We start from the raw sequence: 21,141 nt of genomic DNA, 5'->3' as shown, positions 1-21,141 counted from the left end.
TTATGTATTTATTCAGACGTTCCCCACTCGACACTGAGCCAAAAGCTCACCGCAGCAGACCCAAGCCAGGCTGATATGCTTTGAATTTTCCAAAGAATGTCCTCGTGAGCCTGAAGCAGTGATGGGGAAACCCACAGAGAGCTCAGAAGGAGCCCCCAAACACCACTGAGTCCCACCTACTACTCCTTGCAACATCATTCTTTACACAGGTACAGCTCACTCGAACCTTGTGAACTGGTGTCAGACCCCAGGGGAACTGGCGTGTTTGTGCTCACTTCAAGGGAAGCACGGGGACATCCCTGGTGATCCAGTGGGTAGGACTCTGCTCTTTCACTGCCGTGTCCCTGGGTTCAGTTCCCGGTTGGGGAACTAAGATTCCACAAGCCACGTGAACCCAGGCCTGCCAAGCCCAACTCCTGCCCCTTTGCCCCTGTGGTGCAGTCACACACGAGTGTAGGGAGGCTGGGCCTGGTCTCCAGCAGAGAGGACAGCTGGACGAATGCCTTTAGGACTAACAACCACCCAGAGCCTCATGGTCTACAGGGTGACGTCAAACAAAGCCCGTTCTTTCATTTGATCCTCACAAGGGAAGTAGCTGCGGCTGACCCCACCGTCCCCTGGCCAAGGCTTGCTACAAGGGAGCCCACGCCATCTGGCATGCCACCTCTGGGGTGTCCTCCAAGATAAGCATCCCCAATCCTGTACCTGTAACCCCTTCCCCTCACAGCCTTAGAACTTTGAGACAATGGGACAGAACTCTTAAACCTGGGCTATTCTGGCTTTGTGGAGCGGCCTCTGGGTGGAACCACAGACATTCTGTGGATTCCAGGACCAGCTCACAAAGGGCAGAGTGGAGTTGGGCACCATGTCTGAGGCGTGAGTGAAGGAGGGGAGGACAAAGAGCATGGCGCCTCCCCGGTCCTTGGGCCGGGCCTCTGGGGACGGGCTGGTGGGAGAGGGGCTTCTGAGGGCTGGCCCAACCTGGACCCCGGACACACACAGCCACCCTGGCCGCTCCTGCCCGCGCTCAGGTTTCCCTCAGGCTATTGATTCCAGAACAGTCCCTCCGCACAGTACCTTTCTCTACAGCTCGCCCTCACACCCCTTCCAGCCCACCATCCTAGACCATTGCAGCATTGCTGGGTCTCCCTCCAGCCTGGAGGGACCAGCCACAGGCTCTGAAAGTCCCCTCCCTTGGCAGGTGCCCATTCGTCACCCTCCTTGTTCCTCCCTCAGTGGGCTCCAGCCCCAGGAGCTCCAGTCCCTCGGCTTCTCTAAGCCTCAGGGGGTCTCCCTGGGGCCACCATCTCAGTTTCCTGAAGGCTTCTCCCTTCCTGGAACTCCACCTCCGGGCCATGAATCTCCTTAGCATCACATCTTCTGGGACCTTGAGTTCAGGTCTTCAGGCGCCTCAGGGGAGCTCCCCCCACCCCACCCCGCCCTTGCTCTTCTCAGGCTCAGGGCGCCCCCTCCTCAGCCCCCTTCCCCACTCTGAGGCTCAAGGTGCCCCCTGCTGCCCCCCACCCACTCCTCTGAGGCTCAGGGCGCCCCCTGTCGCCCCCTCCTCCCAGAGCTTACCAGCGCCTCTGGGACTCCTCCCACCTGATCTTGGAAGAGCTGCTGGACCAGGAGCCGCTGCTGCGGGAAGCCGCTTCCGAGCGCGAGCGGCAGTCCTTCCAGTACCGGCTCTCCTCCCTGTATCTGTACTACTTGGGGCTGCTGCGCCGCTTCGACACCCTCTACGACCAGATGGTGCAGCCGCAGAAGCGGCGGCTGCTGCGGCGGCTGCTGGACAGCGTGGCCTGCCGCGTGCTGGAGCTCAAAGACGATCTGGTTCGCGCCGACCTGTGTGAGACCCACTGCCTGGACCAAGTGCTGCAGGACTTAAAGCTCACCCCGGTGCGCGGGCTGCTCAAGCACCGCACCCACCCCAGCTCGGGGGGCGGGGAGCTGGAGGGGGGCTAGCCTTGATCTCCCCCTCCTTGTGGAAGCAAACCAAGCCCCAGCCCCAGCTTGGAGTAGGGGTGGCCTTGACTTTCCTCGGACACCCCAGGCCCTGGAACGTCATCTGCAAGGGAAGGCAGGCAGGGCAGATAGGACAATGGGGTTTGGAAAGTTCACGCACCTTAGGAGGTGCGACTTCCCTGGTCGTCTAGTGGTTGAGTCTGCCTGCCAATGCAAGGGACGCGGGTTCAATCCCTGCTCTGGGAAGATCCCACACGCCATGTGGCAGCTGAGCCCATGAGCCACAACGACTGAGCCTAGAGCCTGAGCTCCCCAAGAGAAGGCACCACAATGAGAAGCCTGTGCACCCCCAACTAGAGAGTAGCCCCCACTTGCAGCAACTAGAGAAAGCCTGTGTGCAGCAACAAAGCCCTAGCACAGCCAAAAATAAATAAACAAATCTTAAAAAAAAAAAAAAGTAGTTAAGGGTGGCTGGGGAGTCAGGCTGGAAGTTCTGTTGGCTAGGAGGATCCACGAACCCCATTGCAGGGGATTGCTGGAAAGCCCTGGAGGCTTGTTCCTCAAAGCGTGGTTCGCGGACCAGCAGTGTCAGCATCGCCGAGGAGCTTGTTAGAGATGCAGAATCTCTGGCTGCACCCCAGACCCACTACTCTGCCCCTGCATTTTCACAAGACCCTCAGTGGATGTCTGTGCATCAGCAAGTCCCAGAGCATAGCGCTTCTGCACTGGCCTCCAGCCCGTCCCAAGGTCAGGGCTCCCTGTTCCACGTCTAAGGAGGACTCAAAGTTTCCCCAACTAGCTGCCTGAGACCCATCTGTGGACTTGAAAAAAAAAGACATTCTCCAGGCCCTGCCATTCTGATGTGGTTGCCCGGGGAGGGCCTAGGAGCCTCCATTTTAAGAGCTTGGGTCCCAGTTGACTCATGTGTACAGCTAGGACTGGGACCACTGTCCATTACCTACCATGACCCTTCAGAATTCAACTCTGGGCACGTGACAAGGTCAAAGGAAGAGCGGAATGACTTTTGGGGCGATCTGCCCAAAATCTGTACATTTCCCACCCCGCAGCTCTAGGATGGAGGAAGCCAGCCCCAGGGGTGTGTATGCAGCTGAAAGCGGTAATGGGTTGGACAGAGGGTCTGGAGGTTTATTCCCAACTCTCCTTCTCCTGTGTTGCCCCAAAGGCAGACCTGGAGGTTCCGATTCCCAAGTATTTTGAGCTGGAGCAGTCCAGCATCCTGAAGGAGCGGGAACACGTGCTGACGGAGCTGCTGTCCAGACTGAAGCCAGAGATCTCAGAGGGGGTGAGTCAGGGAGACACCCCCTGCCCTGGAACAGAGCTCCCCGCTTCAGGACGTGGAGGTCCTGTCCTGCCCTTCACCACCTCAGAGAGCGCTCTGGGTAGTCCTGGCCCCCTCACTGCTGCGCTATGCTCCTCGTAACCTTCCCACACCAAGGCAGAGACACACGACTTGGGCACCTCACTGCCCTGGGACATGCCCCCAGCATGTCTTGAGGGGACTGATCTCCCAACTGGAGATGGCAACCCTCCCTCGTTTCCTCCTCCTTTGCTCCTGCTGTGGCCAGAGCTTTCCAATATTAAGCCGGACTGAGGCCATAATGCTACTGCAAAAGGCCGAGCGGGCCAGGCAAGGCAGGCTCCGGGCCACCTTCATGCGGGAGATTCGGAAAGAGGAGGAGCGAGACCGGAAGATTTGGGAGGAAGGTCGGTTCAAGTTCAGTCAGGATGAAGCAGCCATCACCATACAGAAGGTAAAACCCCCCACCCCCCAACATCAGGCACCCTGGAGGAAAGTCACCTCCTCCAGGAAGCCTGCCTGGCTCAGCAATTGAAGACAGAAATACAGGCACTTGGATTCTGCTGCCCCGCAACTAGATGTTAAGCTAGGGAACTTCATCGGTAATAAATATGTATCTTATTTATTATTTGTTCTCCATCTTCCCCAAAAGACTTGAAGTGGGACGCCATAAAAGCCCCCCAAACAGAAGGATCATTAAAATCAAAGGAGAAAGGGAATTCTCTGGCAGTCCGGGGGTGAGGGCGCCTCATTCTCACTGCCAAGGACCTGAGTTCAATCCCTGTTCAGGGAACTAAAAATTCCACAAGCCACATGGTGAGGCCAAAAATTTTAAAAATAACAATAATAAATAAAAATTTTAAATTAGGGGAGAAAGATCCATAATACAGCAGCAGAACAGAGTGGACGATCATTCCCAAAACTTGTAAGACGGTGAAAAATGAGTCACAAAAACTCTTCCGGCCTACTATATCCTTCTGCTTTTCTGTCTGTTCATTTTATGAATTTTTGAGAGTTTGATGTTGAAAGTGAGTGAAATGAAGTTGCTCAGTTGTGTCCGACTCTTTGCAACCCCATGGACTGTAGCCCACCAGGCCTCTGTCCATGGAATCTTTCAGGCAAGGATACTGGAGTGGGTTGCCATTTCCTTCTCCAGGGGATGTTCCCGACCCAGGGATCGAACTTGGGTCACCTGCACTGCAGGCAGACACTTTACCGTCTGAGCCACCAGGGAAGCTGCAGCTAAATATATTAGTTTAGCTACTGAAAAAAAATAGTTGTAATATGTAGTGGAACCGTATGTAACTCTTCTGTATTTCCCAAGTCTCCTGTAAACGTTATCATTCTGTCATAACGGAAAAAATAAAAAAGAAAGGCAAAGAAATGAGTCGCTGAATTGTAGCCTGAGCCTCCAGGTAGCTGAGGCAAAAGGAAGCATGATGAAGGATATGGAGTCTGAGAACTGATGACTCCAGGTGTCTTCGGGGTCTGGGCCCCCTGAGGTCACCCTTTCATCACAGCCCCTCCCACCTCACTACAGAACACCCAGCTCCATCTCTAGATCCCCCCTGTGCCAGCCCGCTGTCCTGGCGGGCATGCCTCTCCTGTCTCCTGGTGGCCCTGCGGATCTCCCCCTAGGTGCGCTAAGTCGACTCACAGAGGGCCAGTGTTTACCAGCTTGATAAGATGGGAGGCGCCCTAGGGAACGCCAGGGCAGGAAGGCCCAGGACTGCTCCTCTCCCGTCTTCTATCAAGTCTCAGAGCCTCCAAAACTTCTGTTTCCCAGCCCAATACAGGAGACTTAGGACTTCTTCCCCAAAATCCAGAGCAAACCAGCCAACTAACAGACAGCAGCCTTGAGAACAGATGTCCTCTCCAACCGAGATAGATTTTCAGATTGCAAATCAGGGGACTTGGGCTGGGGTGCTGTGCATTCTGTGCCCAGGTCTGGCTGCCCTACGGGTGAACAGGGGGTCCTCATCCTCGGGGCTCGATAAAACAAGCCTTTGGAGAAGGAGGGTCAGCCCCAAAGCTGGAGCATCCTCCCCCAACCCGAAAGTCAAATCTCGTCCTTTCGTCCCTGTCTCCAGACCTCAAGGGTATGGCAACACTGCGTCCCAGGTCCCGGGTTCCCCACTCATCAGAGGGGGAGATTGTGTGAGGCCCTCAGTTATCAGGGGTCTTTCCTGTGCTTTTCACGGGAGCAGGAGGACAAAGCCTGGCCAGGAGCCTGGACAGAGCCTGCCCACTGAGGCTCTGTCCCAGTCAAACTGCCGGGTGAGGCACTGGCCCTGCCTCCCTCTATTCTCCCCAGGGCACCGGGTTGGCCACGGGCCCAAGAGTAGCCGGGAGAGGAGCCCTGGGTGAGGAGTCAGGAAACCGGGCCTTGGTCTCGGCTCTGCGCCGAACGGCCCTGGGACCTGGGAAAGGCCATGTCCCATCTCTGGCCTCAGTTCCCTTGTAACATGTAGGGATTAATTAGGGGAGCTGCATGGTCTCAACAGCACCCAGGTCTATGGGCCTGGGTGGAAGCAAGCATTTACTCCAGATGCTGCAAGTATGCTGAGAAGTGAGAGCAGGGAGGGCTTCTCAGAGGAGGTGGAGTCTGAGCTCTGATTTGTGCCTTAAAAGATACAGCAGGTTAGGGACTTCCCTAGTGGTCTGTTGGCTAAGACTCTGCACTCCCAATGCAAGAGGCCCAGGTTTGATCCTCGGTTGGGGAACTAGATCCCACATGCTGCAGCTAAGAGTTCACCTGCCGCAACCAAGAACAGAAATATTTTTAAAGGCAGGTTAGAAGGTGGAGATGAGACAGAGGGGATTCCTGGGGGGCTCCGAGAGTGCCGGGGGTCTGGGTGCAGACCGGCCCCACCCTGTCTGGGCTATCTCTGCTCAAGGGTCAGTGGCCAGTGAGCTGTATCCTAGGGGTGCCCTCCCCAGAGCTCTGCCCACTACCCTGCATCCCAGCAGAAAGGCAGTGTGGGGAGTGTCCGGGCCCATGTGTCCCCCCAGGTGTGGAAGGGTTACCTGCAGAGGAAACGCACTCAGCAGGACCGGCGATCCGAGATGGAGTTCATCGGCATGGTGAGCGTCCTGCCCCCAGCCCTGTGCACACCTCCCTCCACTGAGGACTGGGGGAGGAGGGTCTGGGGACCCTGGTGGAAGGTCACCACAAAGCCACTGCCAAGCCACGTCCCTTCCTGCTCCCCCCCCCCCGAGCCCTTTGGAAGGAAGTCATACATGGGGTGGGGTGAGGGACGGTGGCTCAGAGCATCCTGTCCCCTGGCCCACGATGGAGCTGGCAGGAGAGGCTGCAGGGAGTGGGCCCCGCAGTGGCACAAGGCCAGTTCCCAGGGCCAGTGGGTTTCCTGCAGCCTCTGGGAGAAGCACGTGGGGGGCCCAGTTGCGATGAGGACACACCCCCTTCACCCCAGAGCCTTTCGCGGGGGGCACAGGCTCCCCACTCGCTCTGAGATCCCCGACTCCTTCCTCTCCTCTGCCCTGCAGGCAGAATGGCTAAGTGTGAGCTAGGTGACTGGGGCATGAATGTGCCCATGGAGGGTGGGGGTGGGGAGCATGGGTGGCCAGGGGTGAGGGTGCAGGCGGGGAAGACAGACCCGAGTCCTGTACTCTGTGGTGATCGGCCCCCAGCTGGGCTCTGCTGACTTAGGAGAGGAAGCCATCACAGGGGTGAGGTTCTGCGATCCCTGGGAGGGCGCTGGGCCCTGGGCAGAGCCACGAAAGCCTGGCCTATAAGGGGAGATTGAAGGAGGGGCTGGGAGGGGGTGCTGGGGTTGGGGACAGAAGAATCGGAGGCCAGGGCTGGGATGGCCGCTCCAAGGAGGCTGGGGGCTTCAGAAGGAGGGAAGGACCGGGTGGCCCACGTGGGAGCGGAGGTCGGAGCTCGCTGATGACCAGGGCAGCCGGACCCCAGGAGGCCAGGGCTGGGTCGTGTCTTGGTGGGGTCGGGGGGCAGGGGACCATGGCACGACTGGTAGGTGAGGAATGAGCCCGGCCGCCTGGGCCCATCAACAGTGTGAGCTCAGCGTTTTCAGTAATTGTCTCTGCGCAGAGTGATATTTAAAATACATTTGGGAGCCAATGAGGCGGGAAAGTGGCTGCGGAGCGGCTGCCAACACGGGCGCTGGGCGTGGGGGTGGGGCTGGGGCTGGGGCTGGAGGCTGGGGTGGGGGGCGCGGGTGCTGGGGGAGCGGGCGGGGGTGGGGGGGCCAGCCCGGATGCATCTAGCAAACTCATTATCAGAGTAATTTACACAGACGAGTTTCAGGCTGCAAACACAATTTCTTCTGATGCAGGCAAGCCCTGCTGTTCCGCGTGGGTGTGTGCGCACACGGGGCTCTGTGCGGGGATGGGGAGTGCTGGGGCACCCCACTCCCACCCCTGAGCCCCTCGCCTCCCCGTCCACGTCCCCAGCTCCCCTCAGCCAGCCCGGCGGAGCCCGTGGGCACCTGGTCCCAGGCCAGCCTCGGGGCAGATGTGCGCAGGCTCCGGCAGGCAGAGAAGGAGGAGGAGCTCCAGCTGGCCGTGGTGAAGGCCCACGACCCCCTCAGGGAGGTGGAGGGGCCCGACATGAAGGAGAAGATGAAGGAGCAGACCCGACAGTGGTTCATCGAGTGCCAGTCAGTGTCCCCGGCCCCCGCGGACCCGCCCCCTCCCCCGCCGGGAACCCCCCTCTTGCCTTTCTCAGCCCACCCCGGCTTACCCCCAACCTGCTGACACACTGGGTGTAACTCGGGGCCCCCAGCCTGCGGGAACAGCACCACTCATGACTTCCTGCTTCCCCAGATGGCAGAGAAAACGCCAGAATAAGATGGGAGAGTGTCCAGGGACCCCCCCTCACTGGTCTCCCTACTCTGTCCTGTAACGATCCACTCCCTCCCCCTCTCCCTGTCTGCCTTGTCCTTTGTCTTTCTCCACCGTCCATCCATCCAGCCAGCCAGCCAGCCACCCATCCGTCCACCCCTCCGTCCATCCACCCATCTGTCCATCCACCCACCCATCTGTCTACCTATCCATCATCCATTTATCCTTCTGTTCCTCCGCCCATCTGTCCATCCATCCATGCATCCATCCGCCCATCTGTCCATCCGTCCATGCATCCAGCCAGCCACCCATCCGTCCACCCTTCCATCCATCCACCCATCTGTCCATCCACCCACCCATCTGTCCACCCAGCCATCATCCATTTATCCTTCTGTTCCTCCACCCATCTGTACATCCATCCATGCATCCATCCACCCATCTGTCCATCTGTCCACCCTTCCATCCATCCACCCATCTGTCCATCCATCCGTGCATCCAGCCAGCCACCCATCCGTCCACCCCTCTGTCCATCCACCCATCTGTCCATCCACCCACCCATCTGTCTACCCATCCATCATCCATTTATCCTTCTGTTCCTCCACCCATCTGTCCATCCACCCACCCATCCACCCATCCGTCCATCCGTCCACGCATCCATCTATCCATCCGTCCACCCCTCCGTCCATCCACCCATCTGTCCATCCACCCACCCGTCTACCTATCCATCATCCATTTATCCTTCTGTTCCTCTGCCCATCTGTCCATCCGTCCATGCATCCATCCACCCATCTGTCCATCCGTCCACCCTTCCATCCATCCACCCATCTGTCCATCTGTCCACCCTTCCATCCATCCACCCATCTGTCCATCCGTCCGTGCATCCAGCCAGCCACCCATCCATCCACCCTTCCATCCATCCACCCATCTGTCCACCCACCCATCATCCGTTTATCCTTCTGTTCCTCCACCCATCTGTCCATCCACCCACCCATCCACCCATCCGTCCATCCGTCCACGCATCCATCTATCCATCCGTCCACCCCTCTGTCCATCCACCCATCTGTCCATCCACCCACCCATCTGTCCACCCATCCATCATCCATTTATCCTTCTGTTCCTCCGCCCATCTATCCATGCACCCATCCAACCCATCCACTTTTCCGTCCACTCATCTATCCACCCATTCTTCCATCCATCCATCTCTCCGACCATCTTATGTCCATTTAGTGCCCTCACCGGCCGATTTCCTGATTATCCAGACGAGTCTTTAGGTGGATCCTCCCTGATCTTTGCAGACAAGACTCCAGAACAGGTACCCCAGAGGTGGGAATAGAGGCGCTTCTGTGTTAGGTGGGATCTGAGGTTAAAGAGAGTAACCTGAGTGTCAGCGGAGGGTGGCGGGGGCTGGGGGAGAGGATGCAGGTGTGGTGCAGGAAGGGGTCCCCGGAAGGAGCTGGAGAAGCCCCCCGGGTCAGAGAGAGGTGACTGTGTGATGAGAGCACTGTGACTCCATCTCCCCACTTCCATGGAGACCCCCGGGGAGAGCAGCAGCTCTGAGCAAGCACCCACCCACTCAGTTGAGCCCCTTTCTTCCTGGACCCTCGATGCCGGGGTCGCACCAGTGACGCGAGGCCTTGGGAATCCTGGGTCCACCCCTAGCTCAGGCCCTGGGATTCTCTGGCTCGTATCAACCCGCTTAGTCTTCTCCAAAGCATCTTCCTGTGCCTGTCACAGGTGAGGATGGAACTGGAGGTGCAAGTCCAGGAGAACAAAAAAAAGGAGCAAGAGAAAAGTAAGGAGAAAGAAAAGGAGGAAAAAGAGAAAAAGAAGAAGGGAGAAAAGACCAAGAAGGGAGTAAGGCACCGCCTGGAGCCACGGACCAAGGGGGCAGGGGCACGGAGTCTCAGAGAGTGCCTGGCGGGAGGCGGGTCTGAGAGCATCAGGCCCAGATGCGCGGAGGTGATGCGTGGAGGTGAGGGCTCTGAGTGGAGGATGTCTCTGTTCCAGGAAGCAGACACGATGCTTAGAGCACTGCCTTCCAAATCCATCCCTGCAATTAACGCTGGCCACAAGGAGTACATGAGTGAGAGCAGAGGGGCGGTCAGGCCTGTGGGGTCTTGGGGTGACCTTGGTCCCTGGGAGAGTGGGCCCGTGCCACGTGTAGGGGGCATGGGGACATGGGGGTGACGGCCGAAGGGAGAAAGCCGAAGAGGAGAGGGGCGTGAGGTGTGCTCCCTGGGCTGTGGGTCTGAATCCTGTGGCCACAGGCCTTGGGATCAGGCCTGGATCTGCAGTCTGGCTGGAAGTGCCAGGCAGCTCAGTGAGAGGAGAGCTGGGCCAGCGTGCATGCGTGCACCTGTGAGCTTCTGTATGCACATGAGCGTGAGTGTGTGTGTACATCTGGATCCTGGACATACGCCCCTGCACCAGCAGATCTGTGGAAGAACCGGTTTGACAGCCTCTTTCCCAGCCAGAGTTTTGACTCTGAGACCCTCAAGATGGAAGAGAGGAAAGAGGTGGAACAGGAGATCCGGATACAGGTGAGCATCCCTGCGGGGCCTCCAAGGATCAGACTCCATCCTTGCTGCCCACCAGCCCCCGGCCTGCCAGCCTCTGCAGCACCCTGCCTCTAGGCACCGCCTGCCTGGTGTAGTCCCGTTCCCATCTGGGGGCATCTTGGTCCCTGGGGTCCTCTGACACAGCCCTGAGGGCGGGGGACATGAGGGGCTCTATGCCGGGGACATACCCACCGTCCTCTGCCCACCCTGTGCTGCCCACCTTGGGAGCATTGGATCACACAATCTTTCCAACAACATGTGAGGCAGACGCCTTAATTTTCTTGACATCCCATGTGAGGAACCTGAGCCTGAGAGGTCACGAAATTGCTCAAGGTCACGCAGACTATTTAATTTATTTGGCAGCATTGGATCTTAGTTGCAGCCCTTGAGACGTTTCGTTGCAGCACACGGACTCTCTAGTTGTGGGTGGGGGGTCACTAGTTGTGGGGCACAGCTTAGTTGCTCTGTGGCATGCGTGATCTTCGTTCTCTGATCAGGGATTGAACCTGCATCCCCTGCATTGCAAGACAGATTCTTAGCCATGGGGCCAGCAGGAAAGTCCCCCATGCAGACTTTAAACAGTGGATCTGGGGTTTGAGCTAAAGGCAAGGGAGAAAATGAGATACCCATTTGAATGCAGAGTTCCAGAGAATAGCAAGGAAAGATAAGAAAACCTCCTCAGTGAACAACGCAAATAAATACAGGAGAACAATAGAATGGGAAAGACTAGAGATCTCTTCAAGAAAATTAGAGATACCAAGGGAACATTTCATGCAGAGATGGGCTCGATAAAGAATAGAAATGGTATGGATGTAACAGAAGCAGAAGAGATTAAGAAGATGTGGCAAGAATACACAGAAAAACTATACAAAAAAGATTTTCATGACCCAGATAACCACAATGGTGTGATCACTCACCTAGAGCCAGACATCCTGGAATGTGAAGTCAAGTGGGCCTTAGGAAGCATCACTACGAACAAAGCTAGTGGAGGTGATGGAATTCCAGTTGAGCTACTTCAAATCCTGAAAGATGATGCTGTGAAAGTGTTGCACTCAATATGCCTGCAAATTTGGAAAACTCAGCAGTGGCCACAGGACTGGAAAAGGTCAGTTTTCATTCAATCCCAAAGAAAGGCAATGCCAAAGAATGCTCAAACTACCACACAATTGCACTCATCTCACACACTAGCAAAGTAATGCTCAAAATTCTCCAAGCCAAGCCTCAACAATATGTGAACTATGAACTTCTAGATGTTCAAGCTGGATTTAGAAAAGGCAGAGGAATCAGAGATCAAATTGCCAATATCCATTTGATCATCAAAAAAGCAAGAGTTCCAGAAAAACATCTATTTCTACTTTATTGATTATGCCAAAGCCTTTGACTGTGTGGATCACAAGAAACTGTGAGAAATTCTTCAAGAGATGGGAATACCAGACCACCTTACCTGATTCCTGAGAAATCTGTATGCAGGTCAAGAGGCAACAGTTAGAACTGGACATGGAAGAACAGACCTGTTCCAAATAGGGAAAGGAGTACGTCAAGGCTGTATATTGTCATGCTGGTTATTTAACTTACATGCAGAGTACATCATGAGAAATGTCAGAGTGGATGAAGCACAAGCTGAAATCAAGATTGCTGGGAGAAGTATCAATAACCTCAGATATGCAGATGACACCACCCTTATGGCAGAAAGTGAAGAAGAACTAAGAGCTTCTTGATGAAAGTGAAAGAGGAGAGTGAAAAAGTTGGCTTATAACTCAACGTTCAGAAAACAGAGATAACGGCATCTGGTCCCATCACTTCATGCAAATAACTGGGGAAACAATGGAAACAGTGAGAGACTTTATTTTCTTGGGCTCCAGAATCACTGCAGATGGTGACCTAAGCCATGAAATTAGAAGACGCTCACTCCTTTGAAGGAAAGTTATGACCAACCTAGACAGCATATTCAAAAGCAGAGACACTACTTTGCCAACAAAGGTCCATCTAGTCAAGGCTATGGTTTTTCCAGTGGTCATGTATGGATGTGAGAGTTGGACTAAAAGAAAGCTGAGTGCCAAAGAATTGATACTTTTGAACTGTGGTATTGGAGAAGACTCTTGAGAGTCCCTTGGACTGCAATGAGATCCAGCCAGTCCATCCTAAAGGAGATCAGTCCTGGGTGTTCATTGGAAGGACTGATGCTAAAGCTGAAGCTCCAATACTTTGGCCACCTGATGTGAAGCACTGACTCATTGGAAAAACCCTTGATGCTAGGGAAGATTGAAAGTGGGAGGAGAAGGGGATGACAGAGGATGAGATGATTGGATGGCATCACTGACTCAAAGGACATGAGTTTGAGTAAGCTCTGGGAGCTGGTGATGGACAGGGAGGTGCTGGGGTCCAGCCCCGGTAGATCCAGGGTAATTTTAAGCGGGGACGGTGTGGCGAGACAGATATATAGATTTAGAGAGAGATAAGGAAAGAGTTTGAAAGTTAAGAAAATAGAGGAGAGAAAGAGGCTGTATTCCTTGGTTTACATAGAAAGCCAATAAAGCCTCAGACAAGAGACTTACACTGTCTACATAAGGCCACAGGCGCCTGCTTGAATAGCAGAGGGTGCCCCGCCTTAGGCTCCCTCTCACGTGGGTCTTAGAAGCCCACACAAATAAGTAGACATGATGAGCCTCTATGCTCCAGAGGGGAATCAGCCAGAAAATAGAGTAAGAAAGAAAAGAAGACACGGGGGAAGCCAGATTTCTGAGAAACTGGTTCGTCCTTTATTTTCCAGGAAAGCTTTAATACTTTTTTTTTTTGTACATAGAGATCAATGGATAATACAAAATCATGCAAGGTCAGCAGCCCTGACCTTTATCGAGACCAGGCTTTCTCTCTGCATACCTAGCTGTATACACAGGTCTTGGGTGATTTACATCATCTTCTGGCCGGGAGGCCTATTAGCATTTTATGGCCCTTTTCTGATAAGGGTCCGTCAACCAGAAAACTTATTTGCCCTAAAAGTGTTGTTCTTACTAAAGTCAGGTGCCACTCTCAGAAAGCACTAATTAAGGCTACATTCTTACATAGCAAGGACACAACAATTTATAACAAGGAAAGAGGAGTACTGTGATTTATAACAAAGAGAAAATTCATTAACTCAAAAGTCTAGTATTGCTAACATCAAAACTACTATATTCCTATTTCTGCATCCCAATTACATTGATCAATATCCTCCAGGGGCCTAAAAGATAAAGGATATGGAGGCCTGGTGGCAGTCATTAACACAACAATGAAAACCTTTCACCAATATAATTCTTAGCTCTTTGAAAAAGGCTCTGTATCTTTAAAATGTTTTAAGCTTCGTGCCTCTCGCGGTTGGGGGGCTATAAACAATCACATGCGTAGTTGTAAAAGTCTGGGTAAACCTGTCAGGAAAGTTAGAGAGCCATCAGAGGGGTTTGAGCTGAGACACTCCTTTTGTATGCAGGAGACTGTTAACTGGAGCTCTAAGTTAACTTTTTCCAGAGAAAGGTGGTGGGGGATAGCCCCCTGTTAGTGTCAGAAGACTAGGTGGAAACATACTGCAGTAAGGTAGGCAGACTCTGGTTTTGGGGGTAGATGCTCGAGAATCTCCAAGGGGACCCCTGAGGCTTGATCCCGCCTTTGCGTATGTCAAGCCTCCTTCCTCATAACCTTTGCCATGGGCGGGATTCTTCACGCTGGCTCCCGGCAGGAAGGCTTGGTGTGCTGCAGTCCATAGGGCCACAAAGAATTGGACATAACTGAACTGAACTGAACTGAACTGAACTGAACTGAACTGGGGCTTGAACTGAAAGCTGACTGGCTCCATCCTCAGAGCTTCTGCCCACATGAATGCCAGGCTCAAGCATGAGCGAGATATGGATCAGGGTTGGGACATTCCGAAAGAACCCTCCACCCCCACCAGCTGCCATCACTGGGCTGGGCTGGATCTTCCCTGAGGGCCCCCCGACCCCGACTTCATCCTCAGCCTCCTACCTGTCCTCCCCAAGCCCCGGTCACCCCATCACACCCCCTGCCGGCCCCCAGGTGGATGATCTGATGCGTCAGGAGCTGAAGAACCTGAGGTTGGCCGTGGACAGGGAGGAGACGAGGCCTGTGAAGCCTCCGAAGGCAAGACGAGGGGCTGGGGCTGGAACAAGGCAGGGCGCTCGGGCGGGGGAGGCAAGGAAGAGAAGACTACTGCCTGTGTTTGCTTTCTACCAGAAGAAGGCAGGCAAGAAACCTGGGAAGAAGAAGAAGGAAAAAGACCTGACCCCAGACAGGTAGCAGAGCCCGCACTTTCCTGGGGGTGGTGGAGTGAGCCCTCGTCCAGGACAGATCAGACTTCAGGGCCTGGTTCTGTAGCTGTGTGACCTGGGGGAAGTCACTTAACCTCTCTGAGCCCCCGTCCTCAGTAACCTGAGTCCCTGCCCCACCAAACTCACGGGAGAGCAGTGAGGATGAACTCAAGCACAAGAAAGTGCTTTGAAAGTGGAGATTCAGGATGAGCTGTGAGTGGGGCATTGTTCCAAACGCTCCCTGTTTCCTGTGTCTCCTTCCTTCCCCACTCCCCTGCCACCCTTGGGCATCCCACTCTGGGGCGTCGGGGCCTTGCCAGTGGCCCCTTTCTACTCCTCTGGTGATGTGAGCACACTGGGGCCAGCTGCGTTCCTGGCCAGCCCCGCCCCCAGCCTCCTGATAGCATGTACATCTTCCATGTGGTTTCTAGGAAGGGGCTGTGTGTCACCCACGTTGGGTCTCAGAGGGTGCTGGTCCTTCTCACACACCACTCAAACCCCAGGGCACCCAGCTGGGGCACGCTACCGTCTGGGCCAGTGGGCCAGCATTGTGCCTTCCGATGCTGTCTGACCGCAGGAAGGTGGACAGGGTACCTCTGGCGAGTCCCCCTTGCTCCTGCCTGCAGCGCCCCCACCAATCTGTGTCCCTTTCCTTTTGTCCTGGGTGCCCCCCTGCGCCATCCTCTGCCAGGCCTATGGACTCCCTGTTTGAAGAGCTCGTCGTCTTAGGCCTTCTAAAGAAGAGCGAGACAGTGCCCTTGAAAGACTACGTTGGTGAGACCTCCCCGCAGCGCCTGCTCCAGGGCTGGACCAAGGAGCGGTTCCCCTGGCCGTGGCCACCCCCAAAGCCGACTGCCAGCCCTGCGTGACCCCTCTCCCCGTGTGCCCTGCCCCAGCAGGTGCCGCTCACCAGCTGCGCCCCCCTCCCCACCCCAGGTGACTGCCTCTACCTCGGATCAGCCCTGAACTTGGCAAACAAGCTGCCTATGCCCTCCCTGGCTGACATCAGGCAGAACATGGCCTTGTACGGGATTCTGCGGCTCGGTGAGAGGCCTGGTGGGGAGGCAGGCCCTGGAGTGGTGGGGCTTAGGGACAGGGGGCTGAGGAGGGTGGATCCATCCACCCTCCTGACAGGCTTTGGATGCATGTCAGGCTCCCCCTGTGCCTTCCTTGGGGCCCCCCAGAGGTCACACTCTGAAGCCAGGCAGACCCTCAACCTGCTGAGGAACCCACATTTCCAGCCCCTCCCTCAGTCCTGAGCAATCTGCCCTAGTCTATCCTGTTCCCAGAAGATCAGCCCCCCACTCCCTGAAACACACCAAAGGCTGAATCTTTCTGAAGGGCTTTGTCACACGCCCTTTAATTCCATCCCTTCAAAATCCAGGAATGGAAACAGGTGGGATGGAAAGAAGAAAGGGTACTGGGAGGAGGGAGGCTCTCTTCTGAACCCCGCTCTCTCCCCGCCAGTGTCCCCCTTCCCATGTAGCCCTTCAGAATTAGGCTTGCTAAACCATTAGGCTCCATCCAGGCTGCCTCTCCCGGGGGCATTGCCCAGGCCCTGGGGCAGAAGAGTGCAGCCGTGACCTGACCCTCGTCTTGCCCAGCCTGGGGCCCATGGCCTCCCCTGACTCAACGTCTCCACCCCCGGCCCCCTGCCGGCCCCTAGCCGCCCCCACTCCGTCTTCTCTCTCAGGCTCCCCAGATGTACACGCCATGGCTCCCCTCATCCGCTCCATCCTCCTGGTGGGCCCCTCCGGCATGGGCAAGAAGATGCTGGTGAAGGCCGTATGCACGGAGACCGGTGCCAACCTTTTCGACCTGTCGCCGGAGAACCTGCAGGGCAAATACCCCGGCAAGACTGGCGGGCAGATGCTGGTACACGTTGTCTTTAAGGTCTGGGAGTCTCCCGATGGCATCTCGAGTTCTCAGACTGAGACAACAGGGACGGGTGGGCTCGGTGGGGGGGTGGGAGGGTCACCCAGCTGCGGAGTCATTTCAGGAGCTGGTGAGGTCTCCCTACCAGTTAGTCCCTGCTGGGAGTTTGTGGATTCCCAAAGCCCCAGTGATGGGGGAGGTGGGAAGGAAGTGGATGACAGGGTACTTTCTTCTTTTGGCAGAGATGAAGCTGAACACATAGCCCCCCGCACCACCACCATCACCCCAGGGAGGGCAGGGACTCTGGTGTGATGGGTGTTGGAAGGGCACAGAGGTGGGGCAGGCAGGATGTGTGAACGAATCCGGCCACTGACCGAGGACGGCCCTGACCCTGGGTTCAACCGGATGGGGAAGGGACCCTTCCCCAAGGACATCTAACCTCGGGCTTCTGTTCTCTGATGCATCCAGGTGGCTCGGTACCTACAGCCCTCTGTGATCTGGATTGGGAATGCGGAGAAGACTTTCTACAAGCGGGCCCCCAAAGAAGAGGAGGAGGTGGGCAGAGCCCGTGGGCAGGGCTGGCAGGCATGGGTGTGTTCACGTCACTCCAGACCTCACCCGCCACGCGGCCTCTGACGAGTCCTCCTCCTGCCTTCCGTCCTTACCCTTAAAGCGGGACTGACAGCCCCTCCCGTCTGCCCCCACCCCCACCACGGTCCTTGTGAGGCTGAGCTTTGTGAATTAGAAGCCACTATGATGTCCCTGGTCCCCACCCCACCTCTCCCTCCCCACCGTCCCCGGAACAGATGGACCCGAAGCGAATAAAGAAGGACCTCACCAAGGCCCTGCGGCTGCTGAGTCCCGGGGACCGCGTGATGCTGATCGGGACCACCGACCGGCCACAGGTGGCCGAGATGAAGGGCCTTTGCCGAACCTACGAGCGCATCCTCCTCCTGCCTCGGCCCGATTATGCCTCTCGTTATGGTGAGGCCCCTTGCAACCCTGTGGACTGCAGCCCACCAGGTTCCTCTGCCTGTGGGATTCTCCAGGCCAGGATGCTGGAGTGGGTAGCCCTGCCCTCCTGCAGGGGATCTTCCCGACCCAGGTCTTCCCTGGCGGCTCAGATGGTAAAAGAATCTGCCTGCAATGCAGGAGATGCAGGTTCTATCCCTGGGTTGGGAAGATTCCCCTGGAGAAGGGAATGGCAGCCCACTCCAGTATTCTTGCCTGGAGAATCCCACGGACAGAGGAGCCTGGCAGGCTACAGTCTCCATGGGGTCGCACAGAGTCGGATACGACGGAGTGACTAACACTTTTTCACTTTTTTCATGGTGAGGCCGGGGAATGTGGGGTCAGGTCAGAGAAGGGGTCGAAGGGCTGCCCTTGCCAAAGCTCCCTGCTTCCCCTATCCGCCCCTGCCCTGAGTCCTGACCTCCACTCCAGGTGTTCTGGAAGGATGGCTAGACATGCCGCCCTGGGGCCTGGGGCCTGGTGTGCCTCTGTAGACATGGGCAGGCCGCTCAAGTCCTCGGAGTCTCACTTGCCATGTTAAGTGGGGAGGAAGATCCTTACCTCCCCGGGAGCAGGGGCGCTGCTGGACACCGGGCGGCCTTCCAGAAGCACAGAGCTCCTCTGTAGACACGGAGGCGCCCACTGCCTCTCCCTGCCCCGTGTCCCCCCACCCTCAACTGTGTGCAGTGCTCTGGAGGCATATGATTGAGGCCCAGGGAGTCCAGGGGACCCAGCACCTGGACATCAGCGCCCTGGCCAAGGTGTCCGACGGCTACAAGCCATCCAGGCGGTGCTGACTGAGCGGCGGCTCCTGCAGCTGTCCAAGCGGCCCCTCCTGACCTCAGAGTTCCTGGGGCCCCTGGCGAAGCTGGACCCGGTGTACAGGGAGGAGGAGGAGTCCCTGAAGGTGAGGCTTTGGTGGGGGCGGCGGGGGGGGGGGGCAGGACCAACAGCAGTGGGGGAGTCAGCCCTCTGAAGCCCCCCCAGGCCCATAGTGTACTTTGGACCCCTCCGTCTGCTCCCCGTGGAGCTCAGAAGAGAAGGACTCGTGGGCAGGGCCAGCTGGGCACCCGCAGCCACTGACCCTGGGGATGGCCGGGGGAGGACCAGGGGGTACAGGGCAGGGGAGGAGACCTCTCACCCCTGACCGTGGCCCAGAGTATCCGGTGATGAGTGAGGGAAACCAGGGCTCTGGCAGGAACCCTAGGACCCCAGAGGAGAGCAGAGGACCCGCGCGTGGAAGACGCAGATCTATCTGAAGGGAAGGGCGAGGTCAGCCAGCAGAGCGAAGGGTCTGACCTGTCGCCTCCCCCCTTCCTGCAACCCAGGACTGGTACTTCAAGACCCCGCTGGGCAAGAAGAGGATGAAGCTTCTCAAGGACCAGGATGCTGCTGAGGAGGCCAAGCTGGCAAAGGAGAAGAAGTGATGCTGAGGCTGGGGTGCCTGAGATTAGGAGCAGGATGGGTGGGGCCCCATGGGCCAGGAGGGACCTGGGGCGGGGCAGAGGTATAAACGGCCAGACGGCTCGGGGACCTGCTCTCTTTGTCCATGTCCACGCTTCCCACCCCTTGCTCTGTGCCCCTGCCCGGCTCAGCCTTGCTCCACTTCGCAGCCACCCTCTCTCCACCCCCGGCGCCGCCGCTCACAAGCCAGCTCTGCTTTGGTTCCCAGACTCCTCTGACCCCGACCTGGTGTCTTCACTTGCTGTCATTTCCCCGCCCTGGCTCCCCAGCCCTCCCCCTCCCTGAGGTGTCCGTGTGTGCGTGCTTAGTTGTGTCTGACCCTTTGCGACCGCGTGGACTGGAGCCCGCTAGGCTTCTCTATCCACGGGATTCTCCAGGCAAGGATATACTGGAGTGGGTTGCCATTCCCTGCTCCAGGGGCATCTTCCTGACCCAGGGATTGAGCCTGCGTCTCTAATGTCTCCCGCGTTGGCAGGCGAGCTCTTTAGTACTAGTGCCATCTGGGAGGTCAGAGGTGTTTAAGGGAGAAAAACAGGAGAAGGAGGAGAAAAAGGTCTACAGTGAGTATCGAAGAAAAAACAAAAGCTGGAGCGTGGGACCAGCGGACCCGGGCTGTAACCTGAGTGGTCTCGCGTGGTCCTTTCCTGTCTCTGGGCCTCACTTGCCTTCTTCAGTGTAGTGAGAAGAGGTTGGATCTCCAAGGTCCCTTCTATTCTAGGGTTTATTTCTACAAGAGCGTCTCTGGGGCAGCAGTGGATCGGAGTAGGGGCAAGGGGAGACGGTTCTAGGGGAAAAGGCGGTAGGGAAAGGCAGGCCCCCGTAGGCAGGGCGAGGGCTGTGGGCAGACCCATCATCTTCGCTGAGGGGTCTCACCGTTCCTCTGAACACCACCCCTCCCATTCCCACCTGCCGGAGCTCAGCACTCCTTCCTATAACCCTCAGTGGCGGAGGTGGGGGATAAAAGGGACACGGCCTCCTGCCCTTGGTGGAAGGCCGCCTGCAGGCTTCGAGGGGGACCCTAGGGAGCTCGGGATAACCATGCCACCGAGCTCTGGGAGCCCCAGGGTGATCGCCAAAAGAGCTGTGTAAGGATCATTTGAATAAAGGTCAAAGCGTGTGGCCCGTGTCTTGAGGGCCAAGGGAGAGGAGACAGCTGGACTGGCCCGAGAGGGTCCCGTGCTGGGCACGGGGTCCCCCAGGGGCTGGTTTCGAGTTTCCTTTCTCCCTTCTCCCCTTTTCATCTCCCCTGGGGAAGTGCTCTCTTTATCCTAAGGTACCCCCAATGGACAGAGTACTTCCTCCTTGATTGCCAGGTAGCGATGGCATGGGAGACCCCCGGGGTCACCCAGAGAGATGGGGGTCAGTGCCAAGCTGGGCTGCCTGCGGGGAGCCCTCTGTCCCCAGCACAGAGCACCCGTGGCAGGGATTCCTCACAGAGGGGAGGTGTTCTCTGCTGTTTGCTGGAGACCCCTAGCTTGTGTTTGGGAGCGGGAAGGTACGGGGATAGTTGGTGACACTTGGAAGGCAGGGTCCCCTCTCGCCCTACCTCTGGGGTCAGAGTCTGGACTTCTGGAGGCCGGCGCCATGAAGCACAGGACAGATGAGAAAGGCTGAGAGATGGCAGCTTGGGATCAACCCCCACCCCAACGCCTGCAACACGACATCACACCTTGGCCCCATCATCCCCCTCCGGGGCTCCCTCTCCCTTCACCCAGGAAATTGCAGGTTGGACTCCACATCTGGGTGGTCCCTTCAGCCCTGCCACCTGTCCAGCTCTGCGGGGGGAAGCTCTGAGCTCCGCCCTGACCCCCTCCTCCAGGCTCCTCCC

The 21,141-nt window shown here is 56.9% G+C and overlaps 1 protein-coding gene across 1 annotated transcript; it reads left to right on the top strand.

Moving 5' to 3' along the window:
• Nucleotides 1-865: 865 nt before the first annotated feature.
• Nucleotides 866-19,276, top strand: IQCA1L (IQ motif containing with AAA domain 1 like). The gene is given in 20 exon segments (XM_068972465.1): nt 866-876; nt 1,572-1,899; nt 3,149-3,268; nt 3,552-3,737; nt 6,296-6,367; nt 7,718-7,923; nt 9,335-9,419; nt 9,842-9,961; nt 10,115-10,190; nt 10,541-10,647; nt 14,713-14,796; nt 14,890-14,948; nt 15,655-15,737; nt 15,900-16,007; nt 16,657-16,856; nt 17,307-17,393; nt 17,645-17,822; nt 18,537-18,623; nt 18,626-18,756; nt 19,178-19,276. Coding segments are annotated over 20 exon segments (2,427 nt in total).
• The last annotated feature ends 1,865 nt before the right edge of the window (nt 19,277-21,141 follow it).

This window comes from Capricornis sumatraensis, chromosome 5, assembly GCF_032405125.1.
Source record: "Capricornis sumatraensis isolate serow.1 chromosome 5, serow.2, whole genome shotgun sequence".
In the NCBI taxonomy this organism is placed as follows: domain Eukaryota; kingdom Metazoa; phylum Chordata; class Mammalia; order Artiodactyla; family Bovidae; genus Capricornis; species Capricornis sumatraensis.
The sequence above is the reverse complement of the archived record's forward strand: the minus strand, read 5'-3'. Positions and strand labels throughout refer to the sequence as shown.